The 14,833-nt window shown below is 38.6% G+C and overlaps 1 protein-coding gene across 1 annotated transcript in view; it reads left to right on the forward strand.

The window, feature by feature from the left end:
- Positions 1-1,064: 1,064 nt before the first annotated feature.
- Positions 1,065-14,833, forward strand: part of nalf1a (NALCN channel auxiliary factor 1a) — a 90,526-nt gene continuing 76,757 nt past the window's right edge. The window contains exon 1 of the mRNA XM_083522436.1: positions 1,065-2,750. Coding sequence (XP_083378562.1) covers positions 2,124-2,750 — 627 coding nt within the window. The 5' untranslated portion in view covers positions 1,065-2,123. The remainder of the gene's footprint in view (positions 2,751-14,833) is intronic.

Raw genomic sequence — 14,833 nt, forward strand, 5'->3', positions numbered from 1 at the left:
GCACTTTTATTATTTATGTTTTGGCACATGCCATTATGGAGTATCAGCATTTTGTCCTTTTCAAAGTTCTGGTTTGAAATGTGTGAGCAAACTTCTGGCTTGAAAATGAGACTGTAGTTGCAGTGTACATGTTTTGCTACACAATGTTTAGCTTCTACAGAGCTTGGGAATTGCACATCTGAAAGTGCTATGTTTGTAAGTTAGCACTGATATGGACTCTTATCCCACGAATATCAGTGAGATTTCTAGTTCAAAGTACGAAATGTTTTTTACTCCGTACAAATTACACTTTTCTGCATTTGTTTTGATACATGCACCTCTGGAGGATTTTTCTTTAATATAATTATTGACCCAATTTAGTGGCTGAGTGAGGTGAGAAAGCATGGAATCAGGTTTATGGACACATCACCATTCTGTATGTCATTTATTTTTGTTTTTACAAAATGTCTGGTTTGAAATGCAAGATCCAACTTCTGGCTTGAAATTAGACTGGGTTTGCAGTGTACAGTAATGTGCTACAATGTGTCTAAAGCACAAAAGTTAATAAAATTGTTAATAAAATTCTTATTTGAGTATTTAAGTTCTGTACTTTTTGGGCTATATTATTCATAAGAAAGGAATATTTAGATTTCATTAATTGCATTGAATAAATTCAAATCAATGTGCAGATTAATGTAGATGATGATTACTCAATTATGATATGTCGAATTAAATTAATTTTTATTAGTACTATTTACACATTAGGGAGTTTATTAGGAGTTTATCTTTTTCAAATCTACTCAATATTTTTGTTTAGATTATAATTAATTCTGTACTGTTTTCTATTCAAATCTACTCATATTAAATGGATAACTATTGAGGGGCTCATTTAATTAATATTTACTCAATACAAAACCTTGTGAAATGTAATCAATAATATTGCTTGTAATCTGTTGCCTCGTTTTTATTGAGTAGATATGGTGTATCTTTTCTTACAGTGCACAGTGTTTAAATGAACCTACAGTGTATACACTGCATACACCTTTAGTTTTGAATAAAACCTACATTGCTGAATGAACCCCTACAGTGTTAAATGAACTTCAGTGTCAAAAAACCCTCAGTGTTGAATAAACACCTTCACATTTGAACCCCTACAGTGTTGAATTATCACCTACATTGTTGCATGAACCCCTACTGTGTTATACGCACACCTGGTGTTGAACAAAACCTACATGCTGAATGCACACCTACAGTGTTGAATAAGCCTTCAGTACATCATAAACCCCTACAGTGTTGAATGAACCTTCAGTGTGGCACGAACCCTAAAAGAGTTGAATGCATACCTATAGTTGTGGATAAAACCTGCATGCCGAATGGACCCCTACAGTGCTGCATGAACACGTGAAGTGCTGAAGGAACAGCTACAGTGAGCTTTTGGGTATGCCTGTACTCAGACAAACGCTAAGCTGTTGGTTCAGCAGTATCGGTGTGTGAATTCGAAACCCGGGTTTTTTTTTTTTTTTTCTTTTTTTCAGCTGTGCCTTATAACCAGCTCGTAGCGTGGCGGATGACGTAAAACGCTCGCGCTCTCTAGAAGCGTTCGGAAGCGCGCGCGCGCGGCGGCGGTGGCGCGCGACGTAAACGTCAGAGCAAGATGAGTGCGGCGGACGTCGAGGGGGAAGAGGCCACCTCGTGCAGACGCGGAAGCGCCGGATCGAGTCCCTGCGCTTCCAGCCAGAAACCCCGGAACCGGAGCCAGCGGCCCGTGCGCACCGCGGCGGCTCTGCGCCAAGCGCGGGAGCGGAGCGCGTGACACAAACAAACGAAAGAGCGACGAGACCATGTTGCTGCGCACGCGACCGCCTCTTCTTCTTCTCCTTCTTCTACTTCTTGTTCTTTCTCGCCCTCTCGAGCGGGCCTTCGACGATGCACGCAGTAATAACAACCCCATCGTCCCCCAGATGGACTAACTGATTATCGCAGATCATCGCGGAGGGAAGCCGCCGTTCAGTGTCACGGAGGGGAAGTGAAGGTACCGAAAGGGGAAAAACGGACGCGCGAGGCGGACCTCAACGTCAAATGACCATAGTGGCAGAAAAGAAGCCGCCACGGTGGAGTCGGCTGGTGCTGCGCTCGTCCGAAATATGACCAGCGGCGCTCGCAAGCCTCGGCAGAGAGATGACGGCTTAACGCACCGGCTTGCACCTCGCGAGAACGAGCAACAGTCCGCAGACTCCGAGCGGGCGCAACGATGGCGGCTCTCCTTGGCGTCGCTCGTCGTCTTTGCCGCGCTGCTCTCTGACCGGCCGCGCTTCTGCGCCGAGGCCAATCTCACCCGGAGCCGAGACGAGGAGACGAGGAGAATCGCTTCGGCTCGAGACTCCATTTCCCTCGGAAACTCCAGTCAGCCGGCGTGGAGACTGGAAACGTGCCGCGCGGACGGCGCGTCCAGGAGCTGCTTTACGTTCGCCGACGCGGACCACCTGTGTGCGGGCCTCTCGGGGCCAGACGTGAACCCGAACGACTTGTACCTCTCGTTTTGCAACGCCTACTCACTAATGGATTTGCTGTACGGCTCGACGAACCCGGACGACTTGAACTGCAGCGTGGATGCGCTCGCGAGCGGCGACCCGTCCAGGTGCAGCCTGTGCGTGCAGGCGTACCAGCGCTACGACCTGCACGCTCAGGAGAAATACGAGGAGTTCGAGATCATGACCGAGCGCTACGAGACGGACGCGTACTCGGTGCGAACGTGCATGGATGAGTGCAAGGTAGGGGAGACGCAAACGGTACAATTTCTTCGATTTTGCTCGGGGTTTTCGACTCTGGTCGTCATAGTAACTGACGACGGTTTCTCCCGGGCGCCTTTTTTTTTTGGGGGTATGCAATAAAAAGTCCAGATGTTACTGATTTGCCTTTTTTGCACGATTATGGAGTCTATGCGTAATATACGCTTCACCTCGGGATCATAGAAGCCCTACGTGCTGGAGAGGCCCTGCATCGAGCATTCTTTGAATCTTTAAGGAATTTCAGTTCTTTTTGCCTGTTGCATTCAGAGGGTACATAAAACCACGGTGTTCTAGCGCATCAGGTTGCAGCTGGCCAAGGTTACTGTGTCAGTGCACCAGCAGCTTCAAAGCAGATCTTTTAGTCAGTGTGTGTGTCTGTGTGAGTGTGTGTTTGTGTATGTGTGCTCTGTTCAAGCCTGTGTGGAGAGGATAAGGATTTTTTTTTTACAGGCCAGGTGCTCGCTCACATCCGCACCACTCCACGTTTGAGTACATTTCAATAACACTAAATAGGGCACCGGTGCTTCCCCGCGGCTAATCTGCTAGAAGAGCTTCCCCTCCCCTTATGGTCTTTGTTTGCACATCACTCACTCCACACGCGCGCCTCTTAACCACACGCAAAAAGTCGCCGGTAAGGTTCAACAGCCAAAACACTGTCACTACCAACGACGAGGTAAAAAAAAAAAAAAAAAAAAAAAAAAAAACAGAGGCCGAAGATGCCTGCGCTGATAATGGAATGATGATGTTCTCGTTGTTGCTCCTGAGTCTCATTAGTCATGGTCAAACATTTACTCCTGATGAGAGACGCAGCGCCTTTCAAATGAAGCAGGTAAATTGCTGAATAAGTGGCTGACGTGTTGCGCTGTGTCACTGACCCGCTGGATGAATAAGATATTCCTGAGTATGTATATATATGTATATATATATATATATATATATATATATATATATATATATATATATATATATATATATATATATATATATATATATATATATGAGAGAGAGAGAGAGAGAGAGAGAGAGAGAGATTCGCTGTTCATGGTCCTGAAATTAAAAAGTGTGAAGTTTCTGCGTGTGCAAATAATCTATGTTTACTATCAGATACCGAATTAAGACATCGTTAGCTTAATAGCAGCAGTTTAGCTTAGCCTAATTGCAGGCTTTCATCCTGGCTCTAGAAACATTGTTGATTTTTAAGCATTTGTACATGAGAGAGAGAGAGAGAGAGAGAGTGCGATGAGAAGTTTTTGTATTTTGGTTGTGATCAAATAAAAGAATACAGAATATTTTTTTGCTTTTTTGCCCATGTGGAAAAATACTCAGTTATTAAGACGGACAGTGCATGTAGGACGTTTTGGAGACAAGGTGAAAGCGGCGAGATTGAGATGGTTTGGACATGTTCAGAGGAGGGACATGGGGTACAAAAGAAGAATGCTGAGGATGGAGCCACCAGGAAGGAGGAAAAGAGGAAGACCAAGGAGAAGGCTTATGGATGTGGTGAGGGAAGACATACAGGTAGTTGCGTTGAAAGAGGCAGATGTAGAGGACAGGGGGGTATAAGGAAGGATGATCCGCTGTGGCGACCCCTAAGCCGAAAGAAGAAGAATAAAGCAAAAAGTGTTCAACTCTTTCCTTTCAGTTACCATGATTAAATTAGATTTATATGTAGGCATACTGATAATTTAAGTGGCTGCTTTAAAATTAGATGCACACAATTATTTAGAATGTCATTATGCTGTAGCATGATGATTTAACTTTAATAGAGCTAAGTAACCAGCATGACAATGCTCCTGTGCACAAGTGAGTGCCATGACATGCCTTCCAAAGACCGGAGTGGAAGATACTTTAGTGGCCTGCACAGAGCTCTGAACAGTAATTGCATGCCAAGCCTTCTGGTTTGGTGTCAGTGCATGAGCTCTCTTGTGGCTTAACAAACAAATCCTCTCACCCTTGCTTCAAAATCTAGTGGTAAACCTTCCCAGAAGTGTAGAGGCTGCTATAAAAAGAAAGGGGGAACTAATTCCATATTAATGGGCATGGTTTGAGGAAACCACATTTGTGCGGGATCAAATGGGATGTTTGCCAAGCACATACTTTGTGTCCACATACTCTAGGCAAGTACATGCCAGTGGAAGATCTTCACAGGAAGAGGTGGAGAATTGTGTATTTGTATATATATATTTTCTATAGCAAGAATTGAGAGTATAGAAAACAGAATAATGCCTTTCTTAGCTGATGGGTATTGATTAGCTGGCATCTCATCTGAGGTGTACCCCTTACCCCACCTTACCTTATGCCCAATGTTCTTTATATTGAAGAACAAAGCCACTGAGAATGAATGAATGCAGGATGCTGTGCATGACAAAAACACATTGTGCATATGACATGATTTACACCGGTACATAAATGACTCCTTCTGTTGAATTAAATACCAAGGTTTTTCAGGGCTTGTGTAGACATGTGGATGAGTTTCGCTAGATTTCCTGAAAGCAAACACATACTGTACAGCTGCCTGCTACTGAAACATTCACACATGAATATGAAAGTCCCACATTTTAATTCTAAAACAATGGGAATTAGTAGGCCCAGGCTAACCTTCAGATATATATATATATATATATATATATATATATATATATATATATATATATATATATATATATATATATATATATATATATATATATAAATAATATATAAAGGCATCTTCAAGCAATAGTTACAAACTTTTGGACAGACCATAGTTTTTAATATCTTATAGGGATAATACGATTGTTTTCCCATGGCATGTTGTGGCATTTTGACACACCGTAAGCCATTTAAAAAGGACAGCTCAGCATTCTCCTGGAAAACCTTGTCATATTTAATATCATCTCATGACCCAGATTTAGTCTGCCATTACCCCAGTTAGAAGCTGAGTATTCATTAGACCAGTCAGCTACTTTCTGAAAAAGGGATATAAAGAAAGTTTTTACATTTCTGGTCACAAATATTTTAATAAAATCTACATAGGTCATAAACATGATGGGAGAAATGGTACTGCTCAATGATTTCCAAAGACATATTTCTACATTATTGTGGAAATGGACAGCGATTATATAGCAACAGGTTCTGCATTAGGTGCATAGCGCCTTTTTAAAGGTCAAGATAAACCAGAAAAGCCATAAATATTTTTATTCTCCCAGCATTTCTTGATGGCATTGTCTTAATGTGTATTTTATTGCTGAATTTTACAAAAAGTTTTCCAACATTGGATATATTTTTTCAGTGGAGGGTTGTGCATTCTGGGTTTCATTTTTGTCTGATTAAAAAAAAGGTGCAAATAATTTACCATTAAGTCCAAAAGGTTCTGCTATGTGTAGGTTTTCAGGGAAAAATACAGATTATCACATTTGGGAAAGATACAATGAAAAGGTTCAAGGTACATTTTAGTATGTCCTTATTTTCCTGAGAATGAATAACACAACATTTAATGTCAGCAGGTACTTCCATAGAATTCAGTTGATTACAAGAACTAAAGCCCTAAAGGACCGAAAAAATATCAACAGTTTTCAAGATCTTTATTTACGTCCTTGTTAAATAAAACACACAATCTGTTTGGTGTTGGAGAACACCAAGGCGAGTTCATTAAGGTAAACAGGCAGAGTTGTTTGTTCTCATTATGTTGTTTCCTCAAGGAATAGCAAAAATGTCAAGTTCATTGTCCACACACTTGTTCAACATTTCTCTTGAATGGATTTCAATAGAGTCAGTGATATGGATGAAGGTGGCAGGAGTCAATCTGAGCTTCTGGCAGGAAGCTGCGAAAGATAGCCAGTCACAGCTGTGATTAAGCAGACGACAGAGAAAGAGAGCAAGAAAGAGAGATACAGCGAGAATGTGTAATCACTCTGACAGCGGATCAGCCCTCAGGTTGATTTAATCTGCCACTGTCTCAGCTCCATGACTAGCTACTGGCAGGAACTGTTGCTTTGTGTGTGTGTGTGTGTGTGTGTGTGTGTGTGTGTGTGTGTGTGTGTTTGCTTGCTGTAGCTGGGTAGGGGGTTAAATAAAGGGAACAGACTCTTGAACGTGCACTCAGCCAGGGGTAACTGCTTACAGAGAACAAAACTCTGAGAATGAACAGAGAATACAGACAGACATGTTTTCACGTAATAGTTTGCCATTTTTAGCTTTTTTAGGCTTTCTCTGGCTTTGCTAATACTTTCTTGAAGAGTTTCAAATCCTAGTCAGGATGTTTTCTAGCAAATTAGGCTACAAATGTTTCTTGTGCCTTTGTATCAGGAATCAATATTTTTTTCAATACTTGGCTGTTGTCCACTCTCTTTATTTCATTTTATTTATTTAAGTGGGCATGATAAGAACATGCACAGAAACTCACTGACTCACTTACAACAGTCCCAGCCCAGAACTGAGCCCCGAAGCCGTAAGGCAGAAGTGCTACCTGCTAAAATACGGTATCATTCTTTGAACAATTAAAAAATAAATCGAAATTAAGTGTATTGTCCCAATGTTCTAATAGTTCTTAAAGGCCATTTTAGATTTCTGAAAATGTAAAGTAAATTATTAATAGATCTTTTAATATTCATTCATCCTATTAGAACTATTAGAACATTAGAACTATTAGAACATTGGGACTTAAATAAATAAAATGAAATAAAGAGAGTGGACAACAGCCAAGTATTGAAAAAAATATTGATTCCTGATACAAAGGCACAAGAAACATTTGTAGCCTAATTTGCTAGAAAACATCCTGACTTTTCTTAGTTTTTTTTTCTCTCCCACCTTGTTATTTCAATTTATGGTATTTTAAACCTTTTAGACGATGACATGTTATTCACAGGCAATGCCAATGCAAAAGAAAAAAAAATGCATGAACTGAACCTTGGCTTAATTTATAATTTAATAATGCCAAAACCTTTAATAACTGTATTCTAACCAGGGCATCCGTACCTGCTATTATGTAAAGTGAAGAGCAGGTTCTGAATTACACACTGATGTGGTTCAGATGGGCAGAAATAAGAAATGCAGTTACATTTATTTAGCTGTCAGATGCTTTTATACAAAATGACTAACAACGAGGCCAAATACAATCTCCACTTTTAGCCATTAAAGGTTAACTGTATTGTTACAGTTTGTATGAATAATATTGACACACGTATCATGCAATATATTTTCAGTTTTCCGTAATTACTCTATATGAACAAATGTATTGGGACACCTGACTTTTCCAGCTATATGAGGTTTTTCCTCATTAAATATTTCATTAATTTTTAACTAGGAGTTTTTTAACCCAAAATCTCTGCTCCTGTGCACAAAGCCAGCTCCATGAAGATATGGCTTACATCGGTTGGAGTGAAATATCTTTAATGGCCTGCTATAGAGCTGGAATACTGACTGCACCCTAGGCCTCATCACAATACATCAGACTTTACAAACAGCCTTTGGTTTGCTGCCACCAGCTTGCTCCTCAGGGCCACTTATACACTTATAAAGAACATCTTATTCATTTTTATCACCACATTATTTGTGTAAAGCTGTTTTGAGACAATGTTCATTGTTAAAAGCGCTATACAATTAAAATTACATTTAATTGAATTAATTGAGCAAAATTTCCACAAGCACACTACAAATTCTAGTGAAACATCTTCTCAGATGAGTGGAGGTTATTATAACAACTAGTGGGGATTAAATATAAAATGAGATGTTCAAACAACATGTACTTATCTAATGGTCACGTGTCCACAAACTATTGTCCATATACTGTATGCTGTTGGTGAAGTTTTTTCTATTTTCAACTCTGCACTACATGATTAAAGATCAGGAAAACATCTTTTGAACATTAAACATTTTTCATCTTCAGGACAGGTAAATTTTTTTACGCCCAGTGTTTACTGTGCTTGCAGACAAACATTACATCATTTTGTTGAGGTCTCATAATACGGCTTTGCAGTAAAAGCCTCTGGCTCATCAAACACTGGGATGAAGCTATAATGAGATACTGGCACTTATGAATTCATATGGACCCTGCAAAGCCACATTACCAAGTACTAAACTGGAATACACTTTGCTTGCTTACTGTTACAGTGCTCTGATCTAAAGTTTTTTGGTGTAGTTCATACCACACTAATTAAATGAACAAAAAAGGAAAAAAAACAGAGCAGGAAGAATATGGAGCTAGTACTTTATAAATGATTTGATAATTATATAAACTACGTTGTGTTAAAAGCACCTTGCATTCTGGCTGTATTCATTTCAGCTACATCCTTTGGCTTTCCGCTATTAAAAAAGCTGCAAACCATAATATATGGCATTTTGTGTTCTGTAAAATAATTCATTTTAGCATACATTCTAAGTAGAACCATTCACCATACAAATCAGCTACACAAAGTAAACAAAACTATATAATTTTCAAGAATTTCATGGTTTATATGTCTATATTTAAGCAGGTAAAATGTACATCCAAAGGCCTTTTGATTGTGGAAGAAGCTATTAAAACAAGTGAGGTGGCATGCATGTGATGTTTGGATCCAAAGAGAATACCTTGTGTCGATTGGAATTTGTATCAAAATTAAAGAAATTTCAGTACCAGTACCGAATAACTGATAAAAAAAAAAAATAGAGCGTAGGTATAATCTGATGGCTTTTTAATCATTCTAATGATGAACACTGCATCCAGCGTAGCTAGAGAGGGTTTGGAAAGGGGCTTTTGTTGGGATACTTTGTCTTCCAGTGAGTAAATTGAGAGCTCATAAAGAACAGGTACGGCTTGAATAGTGGTTATATGGATGGCTGTGTCATAAATAGAGGAGGATTTGAAACTTTACTTCTTACATTACACAAATAAAATGTAGTTGTTAGTAACAGTTACTGGTGTTGTTGCAAACATTTTCTGGGCTTTAAATGTCAACTTTGGTATGACATCTGGCAAATCTTTGCATGAAGAGGTGAAATTTACAATATAGACTTAAAGAAATATATCTGTAATTTAGGATTTACACCTGTCCTAATGTTATTGAACCTATTAAGTACGGTGTAATTGTTACATCTGTGGCCGAAAGGAATCTACTAGCAGTAAGTGTCAGCTGCCACAGACCCACAGCTGGTGGAGTGATTGTAATTCTTTATTTAAAAAAAAAAGAACCCCTACACGTGCTCCAGTTTCTGGATAAGCTCATGCCAGCCATTACCACCTTTGTTATCGGCTGACATGCTGATTGGATGGCTGGTGCATGAGGGGGTGGGCCATTTCACAGTCCTCCACCTCCTTTATTAAGACAAAGCTGCAGGCTACCTCATGATAAGGAGGAGGAGGTCTGTGTTGTGGCTAAAGCTCGGGTCAGGTCTCCATGGTAGCATTAAAATGCAGAGCATGCTTGCTCATTCATAAAAAATAAAAAAAATAAAAAATGCAGCTATGGGCTGCAGCAGCCTACTAGTGAGAAACATACAGGCACACCAAGGTCAGTATCCCAGAGCCTGACTGCTGCTGCAGAGAGGATATGCACCAAACACGTACACATACATACACACTCAGATGTCAGTGGAGGCAGGTAAACACATTTACTTACAATAATGCAGAGCGATATAAGCACTTCCCTATGCATTATTTACTATTGGAACAAGACATGTCAAGGCAATGACTTGTCTTTTAACCTTAACCACCTTGACTTACTGCCACCAGACATTACAAATGGCCCTGGATGATTTGACACAACACATAAAGCGATCCTCTGCTATCGAGTGCAAGTAGCATTATTTCATTAGCTAAAGATGAAGGTCGGCACGCCGTGGTATGGGATAATATTTCCTTTGAGCGGGTGTCACCAAGGCGACAGAGCAAGTCTGGCCTGCATCATGACATTATGGCCCAATTTCCAAGGTATCCCCGTGACTAAAATTGTAACACCTGGCTTTAAATTTAATAAAAATAAAAAAAAAACATTTATTACTAATTGCATCATTTTATTAACCTTATGATAAAACATAAGTATTTTTGCAGGCATTGTTCATAAGTCTAAATGATGCCAACCTAACCAATATATCAGCTTCGGTTAACTTAACTTAAACATTTAATTTGATGTTACAGGTGAATCAGCAAACATTTTTGCTCACATGATATTGGCACGTTGCAGGTTTTATTTAGAATATTATAAATAAAAACTGACAAATATATCTACTTAATAAACATGATACTCATATTGTCATAATGACATGAGTTTAGTTAGAAATTTATAACAAATGTGATCGTTTAATAAAATCATTCTTTTGTTCCTCCAGTAATTATTGTGTTAATATCAACGTACAAGCTTTATGTATAACAGTGTCACATAATGATGGGTTTAGCAGTGACAAATAATAATATTAAAATAAAAATAAAAAACACCTAGGAAACTGGCAATCATTCCAGATTTATATATACAACCCTAATTCCAAAAAGTTGGGACACTGTTAAAAATGTAAATAAAAACAGAATGCAATAATATGCAAATCTCTTAAAGCCATATTTTATTCACAATTGAACATAGAAAACATGCCAAATGTTTTAACTGGGAAAATGTACCATTTTCTGAAAAAAAAAGGTCTTTTTTAATTTAATACCTATAACACTATAATAGATATAACTTGGCAGAGTTCAACAAAAGGCTGGAAAATTAAATAGCAACTAGGTTGGTTAATTGGCAGCAGGTCAGTTTTATTATAAGGTGTAAATGAGTATCTTAGAGAGGCATAGTCTCTCAGAAGTAATGACATGCAGTTTCACCAAATTGCAAAACAAATTTAAAATCTTGTTCCTTAACCTCTATTTGCAAAGACTTAAAATATCTCATCATCTCCAGTACATAATATCATTAAAAGATTGCAAGAATCAGGAGAAGTCACTTGGCGCAAGGGTGAAAATCAATGTTGGATCTTTGGGTCCTTGTTAAAATTCTGTTATGGAAATCACTGCATTGGCTCCGAAACATCACCAAAACTCATTGTCTGTGAACACAGTTTGTCGTGTCATCCACAAATGCAGATTAAAGCTCATCATGCAAAGAAGAAGCCATATGTGAACATGATCCAAGAATGCAATTTTCTTTTGGCCAGTAAAATAGACTGAGGCAAAGTGAAAAAGTATTCGGTGACCTGAAGAAATACATTTTAATTTCTTTTTGTATGGATGTTGCATCCTATGGACTAAAGAGGAGATTAATCATCAATTTGTTATCAGCACTCAGTTTAAAAGCCAGAATCTCCGATAGTATGGGGATGCATTAATGTCTATGGAATGGAAAGCTTTCACATCTAGAAAGGCACATTAATGCTGAAATGTATATAAAGGTTAAGAGCAACATATGATTCTGTCCAGACAATGACTTTTTAGGGAATGCTTTCCATATTTCAATAAGAAAATGCTAAACCATTTACTGAATCTATAAGAACAGCGTAAGTGCATAGAATAAGTTTCTGGGTGTTTGCTGGTCTGCAAGCAGTCCAGACCTTTCGCTATTTGAAAAGATTTGGTTCATTTTATTTACATTTTACTCAGCCTCGCAATTGTTTTGGAATTGTTGTGTGACACAGAATAAGCGTAATAATGAGAATAATGCACTACATTTTCATTAATGTGTTTTTGATTTGTATTATTACAGAAATTCAAAATACGTAGATACAAATCATGTTTGTCATAAACAAGGTGCATTTGCATACATACACTAATTATATGACCAATAATGTATGGATACCTGACCCCCATGCCCATATGTGCCCCCCCACCCCCAAACTGTTGCCAAAAATTTGGACGCACTCATTTGTACAAGGTGCTTTTGATTGCTGTTGCTTTAAAACTCCCTTTAGTGCAACTACGTGGCCAGACATGTTCCATCAATGCAGTGTTTATGTGCATAAGGTGCGCTCCATGTAGACATGATTTGCCATGGTTGGGGTTGAAGAACTTTGGTGGTTTGCACTGAGCTCTTGTCCCAGTCCCAGTAAATGATACAAACACTTAAACCTTTCATACACCTAGATTTGTTTACATTTCATAAAATCTTTTAGCAGAATAGACAAGATCTTTTTTTTGTACTACAATATGATAAGAAAGCAATAAACTGTAGGTCAAGTTACTTATTGTTTTGCTATCTGACTTGACATTCACTGTAGTCCTTGGCTTGGACAAGCTGCACACACATACACACCTTTTTTCAGAGAATAAAACGATACTTTTCACTTTGTATATTTTCTTCTTGATACAGCATACATTCTCATTCAAGTGTAATAATAGACACCTGATTGGACTTACGTTTTCAAAGGTTTTTACCATTTGTTAGTATGGCTTAGGTAGTCTTATGAACACAGTTCTAATGAAAACAAAAGAAAGAATATTTCTTTCTTGCAAATATTTATTAAGACTAAAGCAAGCTCATTATAAGCTATGAGATATAACCCCGAATGTGTTCCATTCAATGTGTTTATGCAGTGTCCCTAGGATAGGCACCAGTACCATATTGACCCTGGCCAGCATAAAGAATATAATGATGATAAATATTCTGTCTTCTCATTTTTGTAGTACACTTTCCCCTGGTGTAGTGGACAGAGTTTGCTTTTTTTATTTATTGGCTAAGTTCGCTATTTTGAGCTTGATCGTTAGCACTCTCAGTGCACAAGATATCAGACAGATGCCAGATACACTCCCCTCCCCTGTCCCCTGTCCCCTTTAAGACACCTTGATTCTTAGCTCAAGGCAATCAGAAAGACACCAACTATCCGCACTTACAGACAGCAGTGATTTGCTAAAATGTTCATCTCGAGGCCTTTTCTCCATATGGAGCACAGGCACTTAAACCCTGGTAAGACCGTGCATTAAACCAGACTAGAGTACAGAAAATTAATCAGCCACGGTGAGTTTGACGTCAATCTTAAGTCACCTTCTCCTGCAGCCAACAAAGGAGCATGACACACCAGGGTTTAGCAGTCATATTTTCAGTGAATCCCAAGTGAAGCTTTAAAAAAAAAAAAATTATATAACTAGTGTTCAAAACTCTAGTAAAAAACTTTCTTTCAGCTTCTCCCATTAGGGGTCGCCACAGCGGATCATCCGCATGTTTGATTTGGCACGTTTTTACACTGGATGCCCTTCCTAACGCAACCCTCCCCATTTATCCGGGTTTGGGACCGGCACTAAGAGTGGCTGGGGTTGGTTCACTGACCGGGGATCGAACCCGGGCCGCAGCGGTGAGGGCGCCACTAGACCACCAGGGACCCTTGCGTTCAAAATTCTAGTAAATGTTTTAAATCCTACAGGAAATGTATTACAGTGAAGCATTTGAAACTCAAACTAACTTATTTCATAAATATACAAAACCAAAATTTTTAAAGTTTAGTTGTAACACACAGAATTAGATTAAACAATCTCAGAGGCCTTATACTGTACAGATTATAAACCAAACAGATGGAATGGTCACACATAAAGTTTAAAACCATAATACACAGTTACATTGGCATTAAATCCGGTTGAATATTAACAACTGAGGTGAATTGCAATAATCAATTTATTTTAATTATTAAAAGTTTAATTTATTAAGTTTTAAATTAGTTAATTTAAAATTTAATTAGAATGTAGTAAATAGTAATAAAAGGTCCAGAAAAGCAATCAGCGCATCCCAACTCTATAGTTGAGCCTTGTGCACAAAACAAAATGTAAACGAAATGTAAAAATAATTTTTTTTTTACCCCCCAAAATATATTTAATATAATAATAAAAAATAAATATTTTGCATGCTTTACTGTACTACAAGCTCCTAGTGCGGCTTTTGTATCTGCAAATATTTTGCTAGCTGCCAGGCATTCAGCAGGAGATTCACTTCTTGGGTAAAGAACGATTTCACACCTTACATTGATTCCACACTGTTTAACAAGGTTACTCATGTTCCTAACTGCACAGTCATCCAAATGCAGCATAGCTATGGGCAAATACAACACTGACAAGCTGAACTTGTAAATCTGTTGCATATGTATGTGTGCCATGTGTAGTGGAACACTTCCTTATACCAAGTAAAAATACTCGAAAAATCGGC

The sequence above is a fragment of the Silurus aristotelis genome, assembly GCF_946808225.1.
Source record: "Silurus aristotelis genome assembly, chromosome: 20".
Classification (NCBI taxonomy): domain Eukaryota; kingdom Metazoa; phylum Chordata; class Actinopteri; order Siluriformes; family Siluridae; genus Silurus; species Silurus aristotelis.